The sequence below is a fragment of the Phaenicophaeus curvirostris genome, chromosome 19 (assembly GCF_032191515.1).
Source record: "Phaenicophaeus curvirostris isolate KB17595 chromosome 19, BPBGC_Pcur_1.0, whole genome shotgun sequence".
NCBI lineage: Eukaryota > Metazoa > Chordata > Aves > Cuculiformes > Cuculidae > Phaenicophaeus > Phaenicophaeus curvirostris.
Genome location: NC_091410.1, coordinates 14,959,976 through 14,979,697, shown reverse-complemented (window position 1 = coordinate 14,979,697; position 19,722 = coordinate 14,959,976). Strand labels below are relative to the sequence as shown.

Here is a 19,722-nt window from a genome sequence, read left to right as displayed (position 1 = left end):
CGCGCGGCCTCGCCCGCGGCCGGCACGCCGGGCTCCCGCGGTGGGCGCTGAGCGCAGCCCGGGGCGGCGCGGTGTCCGCACGGGGCCGGGCTCCTCAGGGCAGCGCGGACCCGGCCGAGGGAGGCGCCGCCCCCGCGGCGGTCACGTGGGCGGTCGCAGGGCCGTGACGTCCCGGGGAGTGTGTGTCGCAGGACCGTGACGTCACGAGGGGCGGGACGCAGCGGCGGGGAGCAGAGCGGGAGCGTGGCCGGTGCCGGTGCTGCGATGATGAACGCGGACCTGCGCAGGGAGCGCGCCGCCGCTACCTTCCAGCCCGAGCTGCTCACCCACATCCTGGACGGCGGAGCCGAGCGCACCCGCCGCCGCAAGGAGATCGGTGAGGGGGCGCGGGGGCGGCCCCGCGCGGGAGGGGAAGCGAGGAGAGAGCCGAGCGGAGGGCTCTGAGGAGAGGGGCCGGGGCGAGAGAGGAGGCTGGGGGAGAGGATAGACTCCAGGAGGGGGCCTGCAGGTAGAGGGGCTGCCCGAAGGACGGGAGTTTTGTCTGATGGGCGTTCTGTCCCTGATCCCCATCTTTCCTTCTCACAGAAAGCGTTTGGGGTGGCCCTGATAGAGCAATGCGCTTTTGCCTCTGTCTTTCCTCCTCCTTCAGAAGATGAGAGGCAGCTTCTCGTGGGCATTCCTCTTGGGCCCTCTCCCCTCCTTTTTCCTTCCTGGTATGCTCTTGCCCAACAGTTCCAGTGTGACCTGGTTCTTGCCACCACTTCCATGACGCGTGGGTTATAATGAAATGCCTCCGTCTTCTTCCTGTTCCTAGCCTGTTGTGTAACTTGTATGCCAGAGGGGATACAAAGTGAGTGGCCTCTAGTTACTCTGATTTCCAGTTGGCCTACTGGGAATGATAGCTATGTCCTTCTGCAAGTGGCTGTGTGAGGATCAAAGTCCATAAGGGAGTCTGATCTGGCAGTAGCGATGGCTATAGGAGGCTTTGAGATGGTTGTTGAGGGGCCTGCGGGTCTTACATCACTGTGTTGACCTCCTGCCAAGTGCAGAGCAGCCCTGTCTGAAAATGTGGTTTATGTGTGGAACAGGAGAGTGCCCTCTTGCTGGAGTCCCTTTCTGACAGCTTTTGGTTCTTTTTGATTTCACTTTTATTTTTAATTTCCTGCTACCTGCACCTGGAGGTACAAGTGCAGTGCTGAATTGTTTCTCTCGTGCTGTCTGCTGGGTTTGTGAAAACTGAATTTGTTTTCCTTTCTTTTCTGTCCCTAGAGGCCTTAGTTCTTAATGACCCTGACTTCCAGCATGAAGATCTGAACTTCCTCTCCCGTAGCCAGCGCTATGAGCAAGCCATCAGGAAGAGCGCTCTGATGGTGATGAAGTTGAGAGAATATGGAATTGCAGATCCAGAGGAGATCTACTGGTTTAAAAGGTACCTGGCTGTAGAGTTTGCCTCTTGTTTGTGTTTTTATCATCACTAAGTGCACTAGAGTTGTGGTTTTTTTCTTATGTTTGCTGTCCAAAGGCTAAAGAGCTGTGCAAAATCCCACTGATGTCTTGGCTTCAGTGAATTTCAGATGAAACCCTGATTTCCTGAATGCTGTATGTTCTTAGATTTTTTACTAGAAATGCACCTTTAACAATTACACCCTGTTTATTACATATGGTGATGAAAGTGAAAATGGGACTTGCAGTCTGTTTTTTAAATTTTTTCCCTAAAGGAATAAAGAATATACTGAAATATTTTGCATCTGAATAGATCTGATGAGTTTCCAACTTCTAATGAAACGTCTTAAAGCTGGCTACTTCACTGTGCACTTAGTTGTAGTTGAGTGGCACTGTAGGAGTACTTGACAATGTTTCAAGGTAGCTTATAAGTTCTTCTTTATAACTGTCTGTCCCATCTCCCTCCTCTGAGCTCCTAGTGCTGCAGTGCTTCCCTTTGACCTAGAGGCTTCTTGTTTTATCTGGCCTTTTGTTTATCTGACAGTATTACCCTGGGGTCAAGTTAATGCAAGTAAAACTGTCTTTACATCTGAGTTTCATTCCTTCCAGCTTGCAGGGAGCTTAGTTCCTGACTTGGATGTATTTCTTCCCTTAGTTCTATTAAACTCATTCTGATTTAGTCACACGGAAGCTGCTCAGCAGAGAGGTTGCACAGCTCTAGAAATCCAGACATGGGTGAATTTATCCATACCATGAATTATATCCTCTGGCACATTAAATCAACATAGCACATTAAAAAATGCACCAATAGAATCACAGACACCCTCTTACTGGGTTTGTACAGAAGCTGTAGTTGGCCTTGAATATTGGGATTGGTTGGCTGAAATCATCCTGTTTGATGTAGTTTTAATTTCAAAGAAATTGGTTGGTGCTGACTTATGTCATGAAGGATCCTGTGGAAGTCACGCAAGTGTTGTCTTGAAAGTTGCTGTCGGTGGACAATGATAGCAGGACAGAAGTTCAGGGACTGTATTAGATTGTTCAGGTATTGCCTGGCAAGAGTTAATCATTAATTTCTCCTACACAAGGGTTATTGGAGGTGATAGGGAGGTTTCTTCGATCATTTCTGTGGAGAAAATTCACATTAGTTTCTCCATTGCACTAGCTGGCACATTTCCATGGAGTCTGCAACATAAATGTTGTCTTTTGGTAGTGTTGCTGATGGTGATTTGTGAACACTGGACTATTGTGAAGTAGTCGGATGATAGATTCTAGTTTTGTCTTTCCATAAACTTACTTGGGAGTCAGCAATTCTATACTTTAAACTGACAAAAGCTTGGTATTTCATATAGGAACCCAAATAATACGTCTATGTCTGGTGTGATGTAAGTGGTCAGGTGTGACTGGTCAGAGTTCATCATTCAAAACCAATTGACACAATGGAGAAGGCTTCATTTTTTTCAGTCAGAGATGACTGCAGACGTTCAGGTTTTTAAAAGTTAATGGTGGTTATAGTAGAATGTGTGTTCCGGTGTCTTCTGCAATAACGTGTGGAAGAATGAAGAGCAGGACATGCACTTCTTGTCTACAAGTGGCGTTTATTTGCTCTGAGAACCATATAGTGGTTGTTCTTGGTTTGAGCCCTTTACCACAGTGTCTGGTGTTTGTGAGGGAGGATATTGGCTGACTGCTTCTTAATAGATGGAAGAAATAAAATGATTGGAGGTTATTTTTCATGCATTGATTCCATTTGCACTTTATCTGTCCCCTCTGCTCCACTTGGAACACTCAGTTTATTTCTGTCTCATATCCAAACATGCTCATTGGTACCAACTAGGAGGGACTGCATTTCTGTAAAAGCTGACCTGGAGAAACTGTTTGGGTTTATTTGTTTTCCCCAACTGGAAAGCAGGAGGACTGTGGTGTTGTGACATACCTTGAATGAAGTTTGTGTCCTTGATTCAGATGTCAAGTTGTATTTATTGTGACTGACATCAGATTTTTACGTGTGGAAGCTTAAGGTACTTTGCCAGTAATCCTTCATGCCTCGTGATTGTCCCCAGATAGCAGGGACCAATTTATTTACATACGCCATTTTTAAGACTCTTGAGCTGCTTGTTTTCCTTTAGCTTTTGTTTGCTCCCAGCACTTCACTGGTAGCTTTGTATCCCAACTGATCACCTTCTTAGCTTTGTTACAAATAAGCCAGGAGAAATGGTTCTTCCTTCCTTTAAGATATTCTTAAACAGTTGTTGCTGCTGGGAGGAGGTGTTGAACTGAATGCTTCTCCTTTGTTTTCACAAGGGCTTTGGTGGACTCTAAACCATAACAGCATCTATTAAATATATTTAGAAGCCATTTTATTGCTTCTCATCTGGTCAGTTCTTCCTGTGTCACAGTGCGTGTCAGCACTGTGGTTGCTGCTGTCACTACAGCTTATGGAGGCCAGCAGCTGTAAAGGGACAATATTTAAGGTTTCTTTTCAGCCTAACTACAGCAAAATAAGTCAGCACAAAAACTGGGAAATTGTTCTGATGTGTAGTGCTGCACATTGTTCTGCTGTATAATTGCTCTCTTTGAAGAGAGCAATCTGGTCAGATTTAATTCACTCTAAAGTTTAAATAACCTTCATTGAGGAAAATGGGATTGAATAGAGAAGTGAAAAACAGTTGAGATGAACTGGGGCATGGAAGAGGAGGTCTGACACCTGCAAGCCAACAGATTATTCTTCTGTTCTTAAGCATTGCATGAACGTACACTTCCCTTGTGAGAATTTGTCTGTCCTTCTCATTTTGAAACCAGAATTAGGACCTGGATTAGCTTGGGCAAATCAAACCAGAGAAGCTGTAGTAGGGGCCCTGCTAGTCACTGCTAACTTAGTTGGGAGTGGGTGAGTCTGCCTTCGGATTGCTGATACAACTAGAACAGAAGATCAGTACCACAGCATTTGTTAACTTGGATTACTACCACAGTGTTTGTTAACTCAGGAGCCCGGTAAGCACAGGTCAGACATCCTTTGCTCTTCCCCTGAGGCAACCTTAAGCTCTTTGTCCAGAGAGTGACCTGAAGGATTGCAAACAGTTAGAGAACTTTGCTTGTGGATTTTGCTTTAAAGTAAATGATGGTCTTCTGTGACCCAGTTCTGCAGCCTGAGAATGTCTTTGCAATGTTCATTTTGTTTTGGAGTCTCTGAAAATGAAGGCTTAGCTCCTGTTGCACTGGCTTCACTGACAGAAGGGCTGCCAAACATGTCTCTCTAATGCAGGTGCCTTTTTTTGTGTGGATGGCATTGGTTGCTGTGAAATCTGGAAAGATCTGTATTGCCAGTATGGCATATGACTACACATCCTTCTCCCATAAGCGGCTTTGGGATTGCAGCCTTCCTCTTGGCTCAAGTATTGTTGTGGCAAGTCTGACTTCAGACCAACCAGATGACCTTTGGTTGGTGATTGAGTCACTGGGGCAAGATGCAGCTGACTGTGCGCAGGCTTGGTGCAGCAATAAGAGCAGTTACACAATGTGGTCTTGGGGCAACAAGCTGTACAGATAGTGGGAAATGCCCAGTGGGATGTAGGAATTGGAAGGGGAAGAAATAAGAATCGAGGGAAGTCATACCTCTTGTTTGCCTTGCTTTAGGAGGAAAATGGGATTCTCTCTCCTCGTTGCTCAAGCAGTTAAAAGGCACGTTAAGAAACTCCAAGTCATCCATTGTGGAACTCATAGAGATGAAGTTCCTTCTTTAAATTAGTCAGTGTTCGGTTCTACTTTCAGCTTGATTGATGCAAGAAGCTGTTAAATGCTGTGTGTTTAGTTAGTGGAATAGTATGACCTGAAACAGGGATGTCATAAATTATCTGCTTGTAAAATGTCATTCTTCTTACTCTTGTCAGAGAAGGTGCTGGATATGCCTGGCACTTGCGCTTAAACTAACTGGTAGGCAGTGAAAGTCACTGATGTGGCCTTTGAGAAGACTTTTCTCGTGGAGCATTACCTTTGAAGCAGCAGTGTCTGGCTCAGGCTTTCTGACAGCAGAGCATGTGCTGCACCTTCTTCCAAGCAGCTCCTGAAACTTGCGCAAAAAACTGTTTGAGCTGTTCCCAGGCTGCCCCGAAGTGGTATATTTCAAAGTCAGTGCTCATTTTCTCCCTGTAGCTCTGTCCTTTGTGGACCTGAGGAACAGATGTGCAGTTACTGTGCTGCAGACAGTGCAGAAGTAAAGGGTGTTGCTGTTGCTGTGTGCATCTTGAACTGAAACAATAATCCATGTAGGAAACCACAAGAATAATGAAAAATGCTGTCTCACTCTCCTTGTAGTGTTTTTAAGCTCTTGGCTATCCTGATAACTTCAGCTTTTTAAACATGCCCTGCATGGTGTTTGGGGTTTTTTTGGTAAGAGAACTGTCTGCCTCGATTTCAAGTACTCTGGACTCTGTACCTGCACTTACACCACCTTAAGGCTCAGTTTATACATTAATCACCAACCTTAATTACTTGATTACAGTAGTTTTGCTCCTTAAAAAATCCATGACTTGCTCAATCTTGTCCATTTAGAAACTCTTCCATTTAAAATCAGCATCTCCAACGTACAGTGCAGTGGTGCTGAAGCCCTGTCCTGCTTTCTCTCACCCTGTGACCAATTCTCACAGTATGTGCAGGGATCTGGTTCTGAATTATAAATTATTTACTCTCTGCTCCCAGGCACTCATTCCAGGCAGGATGTAAAGTTCCCATCACAAATGCTGCTGTAATTTGTCAAACTATGTGCATCACATGCCCTGTGCTGTGTGGGTCTGTGTTGCAATGAGCTCTCAGGCATGCTCCCCAGGCAGCTGTACCTTGGGATGGAACGGTGCATTCCCTTGTAGGCATCTGGGGTAGCTGGGAGCAATCTCATATGTAGGTTTTCATGCAGGGCATTCATTTATTCTTCCTCCATATTTGAGTTTGGATGGAATGAGCACTCGTGTACTCTGGGTGGAAGATGAAAAACCTGTTCGGATTGCAGAATGTGGAAGGGAAGATGCTGTCATTTCCTACCAAGCTTTTACCCAGTGAAACTTTCTAGCACGTTTGTGTTCTGGAGCTTGTTTTAGTTGGGAATGTACCTTGCCTGCCATTGTGGCTACTATATTAGTAGAGCTTTCCCTCATGAAACAAATTCTGTTTTGGTGAGGCACACCTGAAATGTCTGATGTTCCTTCTCTTCCCTCCAGCACTTGCCTGTAATAGTAATTTTAACTGAAGGTGCGTTCCTGATCTCATGGCAGGTAGGAGCACCTACAGGTAGCACAGAGCTCTTCTGGAAAAGCACTTGGTCACCTGAGAAACCTTTTCCTTTTCAATATGTAGCTAATATGGCCCAGTTCTGGGCTGCCAGCAGCAGCGCGATTTATCCCTCCCTTACCTGAGAGATGAGGGAAAAAATAATTTGGTTATCACGTCCTCAGTTTGAAGTTCTCCCTGAATCTTTGTAGAGCAGTATTTTGTCTAGTTACCTAGCGACAGCAGGATTCCTGAGGTGAATAAAATGACTGAAAGAAACATTTATTTTCCCATTAGCATTGCTTGCGATTCCTCCATGTTTGGAGGTTGCTTGCAGGACAAAAAAGTTTGAAATAGAGAAGGAGATGATTTGTCTTATGCTACAGCTGGAGATCAGGATCACAGTAACAGTAAGACTGAGATCCAGCTACCTCTATTTCTCTCCTGTAGAACATGCTTGGGCAATTTTCCTGAACCTTTCAGTCTCCACTTCAGCATGTTTCAAAAAACCTTAGAGATCCAAACGACTGATGCTCAGAAGGAGAAATGGCTGCCTCTGGTCCGTGGAGTCAAGATAATTGGCACCTACGCCCAGACCGAAATGGGACATGGTTAGTTCCCCTCGGGGATTGATGGGTAACCTCTCTTCTCTAACTCCCGTTTGTAAGTTGATGGCGCTCCCCAGGTAAATCTGAAAGGGGAAAGGTGAAATCATTTGGTTAATTGCTGATGTGTCCTATAGCTGGATGGCAGCTCCATTCTGCATCCAAGTAATCACAGAGTTAGGTTTGGGATTTTCCAGAATGCACCTCTTAGCTGATCACTGATTCTGTAGTTGTTTAACTTTCTTTTAAGACTAGGAGGTTCTTCCAGGCCCCGGGAGTCTAAATTTCACTTGAACTGGTTGGAACATGTCAGTCAGCAGTGCGGTGGGCTTCATTTTTGCCTGGATTTGGGGCATGTGTGTGTCAGAGTTCCTAGTGCATGACTGCCTGTATACCCAGGGCAGTGATGCACCTTTAGATGCAATGGAGCACAGCCAGATTGTGCAGTTTGGATTTTGAAAGGAAGGTATGCTTTGCACCAGGCACTTCTCTTCCAGGTGCTACTCCATTGCAGCTGTACAACTTCATGGAATGGTCTTGAGTTCAAGGAAGAAAAAAATCTTGTTCCTACAACCGGTGAAACTGACAAATGGAAGAATGTTTAATGCATCAGAAAGCAGTCCTCTACTCCAGAACCTGGAATTATGGCTGATAAATACCAGCAAGAATAGCTTAACAAACCCAGGACTGTGCTTGTGCTGGCATATAAACTTGGAAAATGTGATGTGTGCACATCTGGGCATGGCAGAATTTTGGTGATGATGCCAGTTGCCTGGCTGTTGTGTTCCAGCTGCTCATGGCAGCTGGAACATTTGTAGAAGATGCAACGGGGGAAATCCTATTATCCATTCTACTTGGGAGCGATGAAATGAGCACACCTCATGCCAGAAGCCGAGATTCAACTGGAGTGCAACAATGAATGCCTTCTAACCTTGTTTGCTTTTTCACACTAGCTTCTTTGAATTGGACACATCCACACCAAAGTGATTTGTTTCACTTGCTGTTTCACCTTAGATCATTGCGCTTTTTTGCCTGGTGATGGTCTGGTTTACTTGTAGTTCTGTTGTATTTTGTTGGTAAAATGAGTATTTTCACACTTAGTAGAAACAATGCAGTCATAATGTGGTAAAGAAAATATAACTTCCATGGTGAATTATTAAAATGCAACTGTCTGGCATTCCTGCTGCGAAAGCTGAGTATTTAACTACTTCATCAGTAAGGCTCTTGCAGTAATTGTCTCTGAGCTCTGCTTAATTAAATCCTGATATGTATAAACTGGTGATGGGGAAACAGAACTCTGAATTATTGGACGGAATCCTAGCTTGGAAGGGTAGTTACTCATTTTTAACCTTACTTAGTAAGATAAAAGTCTATCTATCAGTTTTACCTACTTGGTAGTCTGTGTTGATTTTGACCTATTCTGTAGTTGATTAAGTCTCTGGAAAGAGGCTTGCTTGGTCGCTGTTTAGTCAAAAAGCTTAGAAAGCATTGCTACTGAGTTTATTAGGTGGTTGACTTTATTTGTAGGTGCCCAAGAACATCAGAAAAAAAGAACTGCAGTTCTTGGGAAGCTCCAGGGATAGAGCTGGTTCATGTTAATGTATGTTTAGAGGTACCATAAGGATGCATTCTTCTCACTTGGGTAAGAGTGCCAGCTGAGTTTGAGCTGAGCTCAGATCAGTGCTCTTTTCATGATGCATCTCTCATTTAAATATATAAATGCTCCTGTTGAAGACCAGTTACAGTATTTCACAGTCAGTGTGCCAGTTGAACAACGTTTTACAGAAGGTACTGATCCTAACCTGCATCCCTACTATTTTAGTACTCGAAGCTATCCATATTTAAAGATTCCATGAAGCATGTAAATCTTTATATTGAGAAGCCTTATAGGCCGCTTTACCTGACAATGTCGTTTGACAGAACTTGGAGGAAGGATAGTTCCAATGACACCTTTTTATTGGAGATGATTTGTGCTGATTTACAGGTAGAAAAATGTCAGCTTTCTTGCCAAGTTCTTTATGTTCATGAGACACAGAGCACTGTCCTTTTAAGAGAGCTTTTACGAGTAGCGAAAGTTGAAGGGAGCTGAGCTGAAATGCAATATATGCTCATTGTGTCTATTCTTTATTTAAAAAGTGTAGTGGATAGCACAGACAGGATTGTCCTTTTCTGAAGCAAGGAAAGTTCAGTGAAAACCTGGCTCATGAAGCTGGGTAAACTGGGATTTCCACCAGATTCTACCCACAAACTGTGGAAAAACAAAAAGTGGACTTGCTATCTTTGGGAGAAGGCTTGCTTCCTCCAGGTCACATCTCCGCAGATGACACTGACTCAGCCCATTTAACTTAGGTGGGCTCTGGCTTCCAAACGACAGTGAAAGTCTGGGCTGTCTTTTGGTTTGAATTAATCCTTTTTTATCAATTGTGGTGCATCTAAAATATGGGAATATTACAAATGCATTTTTTGTATGATTGAAATGAAATGCATTGCAGTGTGTTTATTTCAGAGTCTATGTAGTGTTTTATTATTCAGGCCTGAGAAAAGGACAGTGCTCTGCCTTTCTGAAATTCACTTGCTGAATTCTGATTTACACGTGAATCTTTTTTTTTTTTTTTTTTCCCTTTTGTCTCTTCCTGAATCTCCACCATCAATCCTCATGCTTGCTTCCCTCCCGTAACATTGCCTTCACACTCCCATCCCATGACACTTCTTCACAGCTTTGTTCATCGTGGACGGCCTGAGCCTCTGGACCTTCATCTGGGCATGTTCCTCCCCACCCTTCTCACCCAGGCAACCCCAGAGCAGCAGGATCGTTTCTTCATGCCTGCCTGGAATCTGGAGATCATTGGCACTTATGCCCAGACTGAAATGGGCCATGGTACAGTACATTCGCTAAATGCTATTTCTGGGAATGGCTTTGTGTACAAAGGATCCCCTGCCTGGGAAAATGGTGTGTGTTTGCCCCACAGCCTTTGTGCACGCAGCTGTGAATGTAGAGGAAAGTGGGCTGCCTCTGAAACTTTGGAAAGATCGTTATGCCACGTGCAGCTTACCCTGTTTTCTCCTGTGGGAGAGCTGGGTGTCTGTAGTTCTCCAGACTGAGTGGCCCCTCGTGCCAGTCACACCAGGGTGGGTTGCTGCCTGTGGTGGTGGCAGTGTCCGTTTGATGGCATCTCTTCCTTTCTACACTGACCATGCTGTCCCGTGTGGTTTCTGTTTTGCTCTGCTTAACGTTCAGTGTGAATACTGAAGGACAGAGCCATAAGGGGCTAAAAAACAGTAAGAGTTGCTTGGGACTGACGTTGGATCAGGAAACACATGGATGACTTGGTTCCAGTGCTCGTGTTTCATGGGAAGCTTTATTCTCTCTGTAACTCAATCCTGTGTGTTCTTTTTAAATCAGCCATGAAATGTGGGGGGTATTTAATTCTCTGTCTGAAGACTTTGTTGCTTCTCCTCTGCTTTCAAGCTTTGAAATGGATTTTGATAACTCCAGCAGTACTGTGACTGCAACACTTCTAATCCAGGTTTCACAGGAAGGATATTATGCTTTGGGGAACTTTAATTTTGACATCTGAGAGTTACAGGTGAGAGTTGTTTTTTAAAAATTAGCAGGATTCATCTTTGTGCTGAAGTGAAATATAGACTGTACAAAGCATAAGATAACTGCAAGTCTGTGGAGAATCTCTTGCAAGTAGTGAGGTGTGAAGATCCTTTCCCAGCAAAGTCAGTCTGTGCTAAGCTGCCTGTGGAAGTCTGTCACTAAGCTTCGTGCTTTGGAAACGTGGATGCATCGAGGTGATACCCTTTTACACGTTGAAGCTTCTGGGTGGAGTCCAGTTTAAACAAGTGGGCCTGGTGGTTTTATTTTACACAGGGACGAAGGCACTGCCAAGAGAGGTGTGTGCGAAGGAAAGAGTCGCAGTCAGAAGACAAAGACTTTCACTGGAATTGTTAGTGTCGCCCGCTTGCACCTGCAGCAGTCCCCTAGCACATGCATGCTGTTGCCATTACTGCTGTGCTGTCTTGGAGCTCTGGATGATCTCATTTGGGAGAAACTGCTCCATCAAGTGAGGAGAATGTAGGCCTGATGAGGGAATGAGGTGCTGCTGATTTCATCTTGTGCCTGAAAAGTGTGTGATTTTTGTTTTGCAGTTTATTACAGTTTTGGTGAAACCTAGGTGAGTGTGGTTTTTTGGACCTTTTTCACTGCGAAAGAGCCTCTGATGTGGAAAAGCTAAAGGTGTCAGATTGGAGGTGCCTGGAAAACTGGTCTGAGACCACTGGGGAAAAAAAAAAAAAAGTGTTCTGAGAATTGGCTTCAGGTCTCAGAACATGGTCTGGCCCTCACTTGTTCTTCCTTGTTTGGGGGATACTTAATCCTGAAGCCAAAGTTAAAATGCGGACATTACTACTGGGGTTCAACTTCCCATTGTCCAGTTCTGTCTTTTCCTGGTTTTGTGGCTAACTTTCTGACAAAACAGTGTGTTTGCCTTTTTTCAGGAACCCATCTTCGGGGTCTGGAGACAACAGCGACTTACGACCCTGCCACCCAGGAGTTCATCCTCAACAGCCCCACTGTGACCTCCATTAAGTGGTGGCCAGGAGGACGTAAGTGCATCACTGTGTGTCTAAATCCAGAATATATATGGAAAAACTTAGGGAGGCAACGCCACGTGTGTTACATCTGCAGAGCAATGGTTGAAAGTTGATCCAGAGAGTTGGCTGGAAAGCAGTTACTCTTGCACAGCAAGTAACAGACTTAGCAGAGCCTGCTAAAACTCTGGGTTATCTGTGTGCTCTGGACTGTTTATCAGAATCATTCACACTGTATGGATTGGGTGTAATTTTGATGGGTTGTATCAAAATCTTTATACTTTCCTGAGCTCTACTGGCAGGTTTGCCAAGGACTTGGTGTTGTGTAGACAAGAGAATTGCATTATGCAGCTTCCATTGACTTCAGTAACACTGTTTGTCTAGCTGTAGAGTTTGAATGATAGCCAGTGTTGGAAATCCAGTTTTCTAAGGTGTAATGTGGTGAATGTAATCTCCAATCCTGCTCTAAGGAAGGAGATTCTGCGTATATCAGTATTTCATTTGGTTGGTTTTTTTTTTCCCCTTCTGACTCCCACTCTGCAGTTGGAAAGACATCAAACCACGCCATTGTTCTGGCTCAGCTCTACACTCAGGGCCAGTGCAAAGGACTGCATGCCTTCATCGTACCCATACGGCAGCTGGGCACCCATGAACCTTTGCCAGGTAAAAATTGCTGTTAAGGATTTAGCTCTTACGGAATATGTTGGATCTATTTCTCTCCAGCTATACAGAGCTGCAGTGTCTTGTTGACACTGGCTTATTTCACTGATTTCAGTGAGCAGATGGTATGTCTCAGGGCTTCAAGGACTCTGCCCGATGACTGAACCACCACTATGTCATTTTCCATGTCACACTTTCAATGTATAGGTTAGTTTGGGATTTGATTCTGTCCCAGGGTTTCCCAGCAATGTGTCTTGTGGGGCAGTGTGTCCTTCTGTGCTCTGAAAGGGAAACACTATCTTTCACCGTTCTCTAATCAGAAGTGAGAAGGTGGTCCTTAGAGACAGTTCCCCTGGTGACTGTACAGTAGGACTACCTATCAGTTATGAAGGTCCTCATGTTTTGGTGTCCACGCTTCCATCAGAGATTAAGGTTCTTGTTAGCTTTTACTCCTAACAGTGCCAGAAAACTGGACAGTCTCTTTATTGGAGAAGGCTTGAACCTCTTGCACGTTTAGTTCCTGTTTCTTAATGCGAGCGGCTTTGTCTGTGGCAGGTATTACAGTGGGTGACATTGGGCCAAAGTTTGGTTATGATGAAATGGATAATGGCTACCTGAAAATGGACAACTTCAGAATTCCTCGGGAGAACATGCTGATGAAATATGCCCAGGTAAAGCAGTGAATTTCAGCATATGCTCTTAGAAATGGACACTTGAATGCTCTTGTGTGGCTGAATAGTGTACCAAAAAAGATTGTAGGTTGCTTGTGAGTGCTAGTTGATGATTTTAGAGCTTGACATGTGAACATGTAAAAGGGAGGAAACTAAAAATCAACAGGCTGAAACTTTTTTTTGGTAGGTGGAACCAGATGGCACCTACGTGAAACCACTCAGTGACAAGCTGACCTACGGGACCATGGTGTTCATCCGGTCTCTCATTGTAGGCGATTCAGCCCGCTCCCTGTCCCGGGCTTGCACCATTGCCATCCGCTACAGTGCAGTGCGACACCAGTCGGAGCTAAAGCCAGGGTAAGTGCAGTGAAATAGCAGAGCAGCCTTGAGTGCTGAGGGAAAACTCTCAAGTACTGGAGCAAAGAGTGACTGCAGTTGAGATTGTTTTGAAATACTGTTTCATCCTGGGAAGTGAGGAATTTTTCATTCCTGACTGCCAAAATGCCTTCCCACTGCCAGAGGTGCACAGTCTTGGGTAGTCTGGCTTGACATGGGGGTAGCCTCTGCTCTCCAAGTGGAGAAGCCACTCAGAGTTGAATGAGGCCCCACAGGATTCTGCTAACCACTGGCGTACTAACTAATCTGTATTTTGCTCTAGGGAGCCAGAACCCCAGATCCTGGATTATCAGACCCAACAGTACAAACTCTTTCCTCTCCTGGCAACAGCATATGCTTTTCATTTCGTGGGAGCCTACATAAAAGACACCTATCGTCGTATTAGTGGAGACATCAATGAAGGGGATCTGAGCGAGCTGCCAGAGGTACTGTGTCCTCTGAGAATCAGAGGGGTGTATGTTAATTTTATGTAAGGTTTCTTTATATCATGAGAGGAAAGGTATCAAGCCTTTTTGGCTTTTGCTCATGAGACATCTTGTACTTCTTTGAATTCAGAGATCCCAAGCCCAGTGTGTGCTGGTGACTTTTACTTCTCTATTTGCACTATTCATTTATCAGCCCTTTATAAAAAACAGGGAGTAAATACACAGTGAGAAAGCTGCTATGAAGATAATTTTTTTACAAAGGTGAATTACTAGGAATGGTAGCATATCACTTGGGAGTGGAGTTAAGACCAGTCTTAAGCTTGTGCTGTAGCTTCTTGACTGTTCTTCCAAAGAACTAGAGTAGCACTGGTGTGTTGATGAAAGGTTTTGGTACTGTACTGAGGGGCTAGGGTGGTAAATTGTTAGTTTACAGTTAGGGACTCCATCTGAGAACCTAACTGAAAACAGTCTTGTATGTCTAATGTGTAAACAGAAAGGACGAGGTACTTGAAAGAAGTCTACGTGTACAGAGGTTTTAATATAAATAGTTGGATTCAGGAAAGACTTCTTACAAAAGAAGCAAGACCCTGTGGGGCAGGGTGAAGGATGGCGTTGGCTCTGCATTTTTCTGGGGACTGCACTGCTTGGCATGTGTGTGTGCAAGCTAAGAACAGAAAATAAAATATCTAAATTGGCTTTGCTTTTGTCCCTCAGCTCCATGCACTGACAGCAGGACTGAAGGCATTCACTTCCTGGACTGCCAATGCTGGTATTGAGGAATGTCGAATGGCATGTGGTGGGCACGGCTACTCTCGCTGCAGCGGCATTCCTGACATTTATGTCACATTCACCCCATCCTGCACCTATGAGGGAGAAAACACAGTCATGATGCTGCAGACAGCAAGGTATGGTGGCTTCTGTCCAGGGGCATTCTTGCCTTGTCTACAATCTCCATATCTCAAGTGATGAGCAGAAGAGCATCCTCTATTACTATGAAACTGCTCTTGTGTTTCTATCCCTTGCCCTGTTTTTGACAAAAATAATAAATGCCTGCATCTGCTTTTTGCTAGTCTGACCTTCAGTAAGATGACTTCTCTCCATTCAAAAACTTGTGCAGAAGGGTTGTGACTTGTGTCTCTTTTCAGGTTCCTTGTTAAAAGCTATACCCAAGTGAGTTCTGGGCAGCGGGTCACTGGCATGGTGTCCTACCTTAACGATCTCCCCAGGCAACGCATCCAGCCACAGCAAGTGGCTGCTAGATCTGTGACTGTGCGCATCAATGATCCTCTCAGCTTGGTAGAGGCCTACAAAGCACGTGCTGCCCGGTGAGTTCACGTCTGCTGGACTGAGCCAGGCACCAGTAAAACTGTGTGTGCTGGGAGATGGTAGTGGTGCAATGCCCTGTTAATGATTCTCAAGGTGTGGTTTGCAAAGCACTGCTCCGTGTTTTGTTTGGGAAGTGATGCACTTTAGTACATTGGGGTCAGTGCTGAGTGCTCCAGGGTGACCAGAGGCTATGTACACCTGTGCATGGCCTCATCACTCTGCTCTCATTCCATTTTTAAATACTGTTTCCTTATTTACATGTGAAGTGTTTGTCAGCATACAAACACCGATATTGTTCAGACTGCTCAGAGGTCTCTCTGGAGAGGAATAATCCTGATATTACAGCCTGTTGGCAAGGAAGCGTGAGAGTAGAACAGGTGCCTGCATATGAATAGGTATTTGGTTAATGTGGTGTTATTATTAATCTGGTTTTCTTTCTTTTATGAAACAGGCTTGTAGAAGCTGCAGCAAAAAACTTGCAAGCGGAACTGAACTACAGAAGGAGCAAGGAGGATGCTTGGAATAGAACTTCTGTTGATCTTGTGCGAGCATCTGAGGTCAGTGCTGTGCCTGGTAAATAAACATTCTGTAAGAGCTTCTCATTTCTTCGTAAACCTGATTCACCTTCCTTCCGTTTCTTGCAGGCGCACTGTCACTATGTGATAGTGAAGCTCTTTGCAGCTAAGCTGTCCGAACTCAGTAATGCAGCTGTCCGTGCGGTCCTGACGGAGCTGTGTCTCCTGTATGCACTGTATGGGATCAGTAAGAACACAGGGGATTTCTTGCAGGTTGGTGTCTTTCTGCAGCACATGAAATATCCATAGCCAGAGTCGTTATTTGCAAAGATGCTTTAAACACTGAGCTGCAGGAATACTTGAGAGTAAGGCCTGGACTGTTGACTTTCAGAAAGGTGTTAGCGGTGCAAATCTGATGGAAGGCACTTGGCCAATCTCCCTTGTGGTCCACGAGAAGCAGAGTTGGGTGATAAATGGTAACATGGCACCTGTCTAAGTCAGCTTAAATGTTTTCCAGTTCGTGACCAAGTATATGTTAAAACCCAAGAAGCTAATACAGGACGTCTAAGCTAGACATGCTCCCAGGGCTGCGTACATTTGCAAATTAGTGTATAAAAGGGTGAATATTGTACTCCAAATCTCTCTTTTCTGATAATCTCTCTTTTGGTTCTCCCTAAGGCGGGTATTTTGACCGATGCCCAAATCACTCAAGTGTACCAGCGTGTGAAAGAGCTCCTGGCTGTAATCCGGCGCAACGCAGTAGCACTGGTAGACTCCTTTGACTTTCATGATGTTCATCTTGGCTCTGTGCTTGGCCGATATGATGGTAATGTCTACGAGAACATGTTTGAGTGGGCAAAGAAATCCCCGCTGAACCAAAAAGAGGTAAAGAATCCTTATTTCTTCCGGTTGCACCGAGAGAAAAAACTCCGTTTAGAGTTGTTAATTTTGATCCAGTGATCTTGGCAGGTAATCAGTGAAGGGGGAGAAATGTCACTGGAAGCAACTTCTGCTTCTCTGCTTTCAGTATACTTTCACTAACTCTCCTATATGTCCCGCATATGCATCCCTTTAGGATACTTGGTTTCTTGGTTGAGGGAGGAACTTGTACTCTCCTTTAAAGAAACAATCAAGTCATCTTATTGAACTTAAAAGCAATTGTCACTTGCTGGTAATTCTGCTCAGTAACAGCAGTTATGAAAGCCTTAACTGTTTCCTGGCAAATCTTTGAATGCCTTCAGGTAGAAGTAGTGACTGGGGAAGAAAATAACTTGGTCCTGTGTTATGTCAGGTGTTGTCTCTCTGCCCTAAGGCTGTAGCTGTAGCTGAGCTAATAAAAGAAACCAAGCTGAGAAGAGTGGGTGTCCCTCTTCTATCTGCCAGAACAGAACTCTCAATCCTATCTTGGTGGCCTTAGCTGCCTTCATTTGACTTGGACAGGCTGCATTTCCTGTGATGGGATGACAGAGGCTGCGACTGTAACTTCCCACCAGAACTTGCTCAGTATTTTGTGCTTTGGAATTTTTGTTAGTGGAGCTTTGGAGCTTTGCTACAGTTCCCTGAGGAGACCTCTGCCAGTTTGCCTTGAATTAAAATGCCAAAGAGTTGCCTGTATGGATATAGATGTCTTGCATCCCTTTGTTCTTATGAAGATGGTAGTGAGGAAGCTATTTGTGTTGGCTTACATTCTCATCCTTTGTGTCAAACAGCTCAAACACAGGCCCTAGTTGGCTGTTCTTAAGTCCCTGAAGTGCCTCTGATCCAAATTTTCACAGTATAAAAGCAGACTCTGAGATGTGAGGAGCTAAAACCATTCAAAAACTCTGGCATTACCTTGTTTTAACCACTGTCTTTTTTTACAGGTTCACGAGTCTTTCCACAAACACCTGAAGCCAATGCAAGCCAAGCTGTGAAGCCTGCTAGTTTCTTCAAATGCACATTTTTCCTGACCTGAAAACTGTGTGTTTGCACCCTTTCTTCAGGCGCCTAAATTGAACCTTTCAAATCCTGGTAGCTGTAGGACGGTGAATAATTGTAGCCTTGCTTTCCACTTTCATAAATCAAGGAGGTGTTTGGGAAGAGTGTGTAGGGATCAATGCCTGGCTTTAAAGTGCAATTATAGTGGTAAAATTAACCTTTTAAAAATGTGGGAAAGCTTTATGGATTCATACAAGGATTGCTTTTGTGAAGCTGCTGACTAGAGAAAAGTAACTAGAGAGTTACTATCAACTGGAAAGGTAGCAGGATTTTACTACTGAGTAGTTCACACCCCTCAGGCAGTTGTTCTAATGAGCAGCTATGTCTGTTCCCCAAAAAACATCAATGTCTTGAGGTTTTGTTTTTGGTTTAGTTTTTTTTTTAAGATTAGCACCACCTATCTCCTTGTATGGCAAATATTTACGCTGCTGAAAGCCTCCTGCACAGTTCAGTGCACATGAATCTGCATATGGCACTGCTTCCCTGATATAGCTGGGAAGTAAATCCCCATCCTCTGGAGCTCTGCTTCATTTTTCTTTCCAGAAGACATCTTCATGTTTTCCAGTACATCCTTCTTTCTCTGCCCTGCAGAAACTCCCTTTACCTGTGTGCCATCTCCAGCACTGACATCGCACTCTTTGTTAATAGGAAGTTGAAGGAGAACATAGCAATGCTGCTCAGTTAAAAATCAAGTAGCTGGGTGCTGGTAATGGATGTTCTGCTCCTCTGTCAACTGTTCCTATTTCCATAGCACTATCTCGAAGCACTTTACAAATGTTAATTGTAGTGATTTGGTCTGACAAACCACGTGTAGTGGTAGAAACTGCAAATTTGACCTGGAATGATGATGCCAGTATTTAAATGCAGAAATCGGCTGGCCAGGGTCCTTGGGTCTTCAGATTGTTCTGGGATGTTCTTCTGGTTCTTAAAGGCATTCTTCAAGAAAACAACACTCCCTAGTGAAGTGTCTTGATTTTTTCCTACCCGTGCATTTCCAATGAGCTTTCTCTGATTTGCCTAGTTTTGTTTTTTTACATTGACTTGGGCCTTGCACAGCACTGTGTGGATTTGCCAGGGGAAAAATTTTGCCTTTGAACAGAACCTCCTCATGCCTAGGGAAAACATTGCAACTGCAAGTGAGCAAAGTCATGGCTGTTTTCCAGCACAAATACTCAGTCTAGTAACAATAAAACCTCTCTTCACAAGAGATTAGCAACTTGGACCTTGAAATGGAAAGCTTCAGCATGAACCCAAATCCTGCAGTTCTGAGGCAACATCGGAGAAGCTGGTTCTCTGTCAGCTTTGGTATTTGTTAGTCTCTAATTTTGGATCAGTTTTCATGGATGAGTTTTTCCTGGCACTAACAATGATCAGACACAATGTTTGGCTCTACATGCAGTAGCTGAACAGAAAGAAATGTTTAATTTTAAATAAAATAATCAAACTTTGCCTTTTGGCTCCTCAGTCCTTCAGGTTAAATGGAGCCACTGCTGTGCCGGATAGCAGAGGAGGCACAGGGCTTTGCCTTCCATTTGTTCAGTAGAGCAGACAGCTGGCCGGGGGAGGCATAATGGAGCAGCCGGTTAAAAATATGTTAAGAACAACAATATGACCTCTATATACAGACTTAAATAAATGACTGAATAATGTTTCCAGACAAATGTCTGTCTTGTGGATTGCCTTCTGCAGATCTCATTTGCAGGAATGGTTGAAGCGGGCCTGCAGCATCCACATTCTGAAGGGCAGGCCCTTTCCCAGGGATTTTCTAGAAGTAACAGCTCCAGTACAGTCGGGTGAGGCTGGAGTAGGGCTGGCTTTGTCCTGGACCATGCTTTGTCAAGTGGGA

At 44.5% G+C, this 19,722-nt stretch overlaps 1 protein-coding gene across 4 annotated transcripts; it reads left to right on the top strand.

Annotated features, from left to right (window-relative positions):
• The first annotated feature begins 220 nt into the window (after window positions 1–220).
• On the top strand, window positions 221–19,324 carry ACOX1 (acyl-CoA oxidase 1). Of its 4 annotated transcripts, none has more exons than XM_069872711.1 (14): window positions 221–376; window positions 1,270–1,429; window positions 7,156–7,316; window positions 11,814–11,921; window positions 12,450–12,569; window positions 13,122–13,237; window positions 13,425–13,594; window positions 13,896–14,058; window positions 14,773–14,963; window positions 15,204–15,383; window positions 15,836–15,941; window positions 16,029–16,172; window positions 16,578–16,784; window positions 17,762–19,324. In XM_069872711.1, the coding sequence occupies exons 1-14, from the start codon at window positions 265–267 to the stop codon at window positions 17,810–17,812; spliced, it is 1,989 nt and encodes a 662-aa protein (XP_069728812.1). In that variant the 5' UTR covers window positions 221–264; the 3' UTR covers window positions 17,813–19,324. The 4 variants fall into 4 exon arrangements, with proteins under 4 accessions (XP_069728812.1, XP_069728811.1, XP_069728815.1 ...); XM_069872710.1 differs by lacking the exon at window positions 7,156–7,316 and adding an exon at window positions 10,028–10,188 and having other exon boundaries at window positions 223–376; XM_069872712.1 differs by lacking the exon at window positions 221–376 and adding an exon at window positions 10,028–10,188 and having other exon boundaries at window positions 1,290–1,429.
• The last annotated feature ends 398 nt before the right edge of the window (window positions 19,325–19,722 follow it).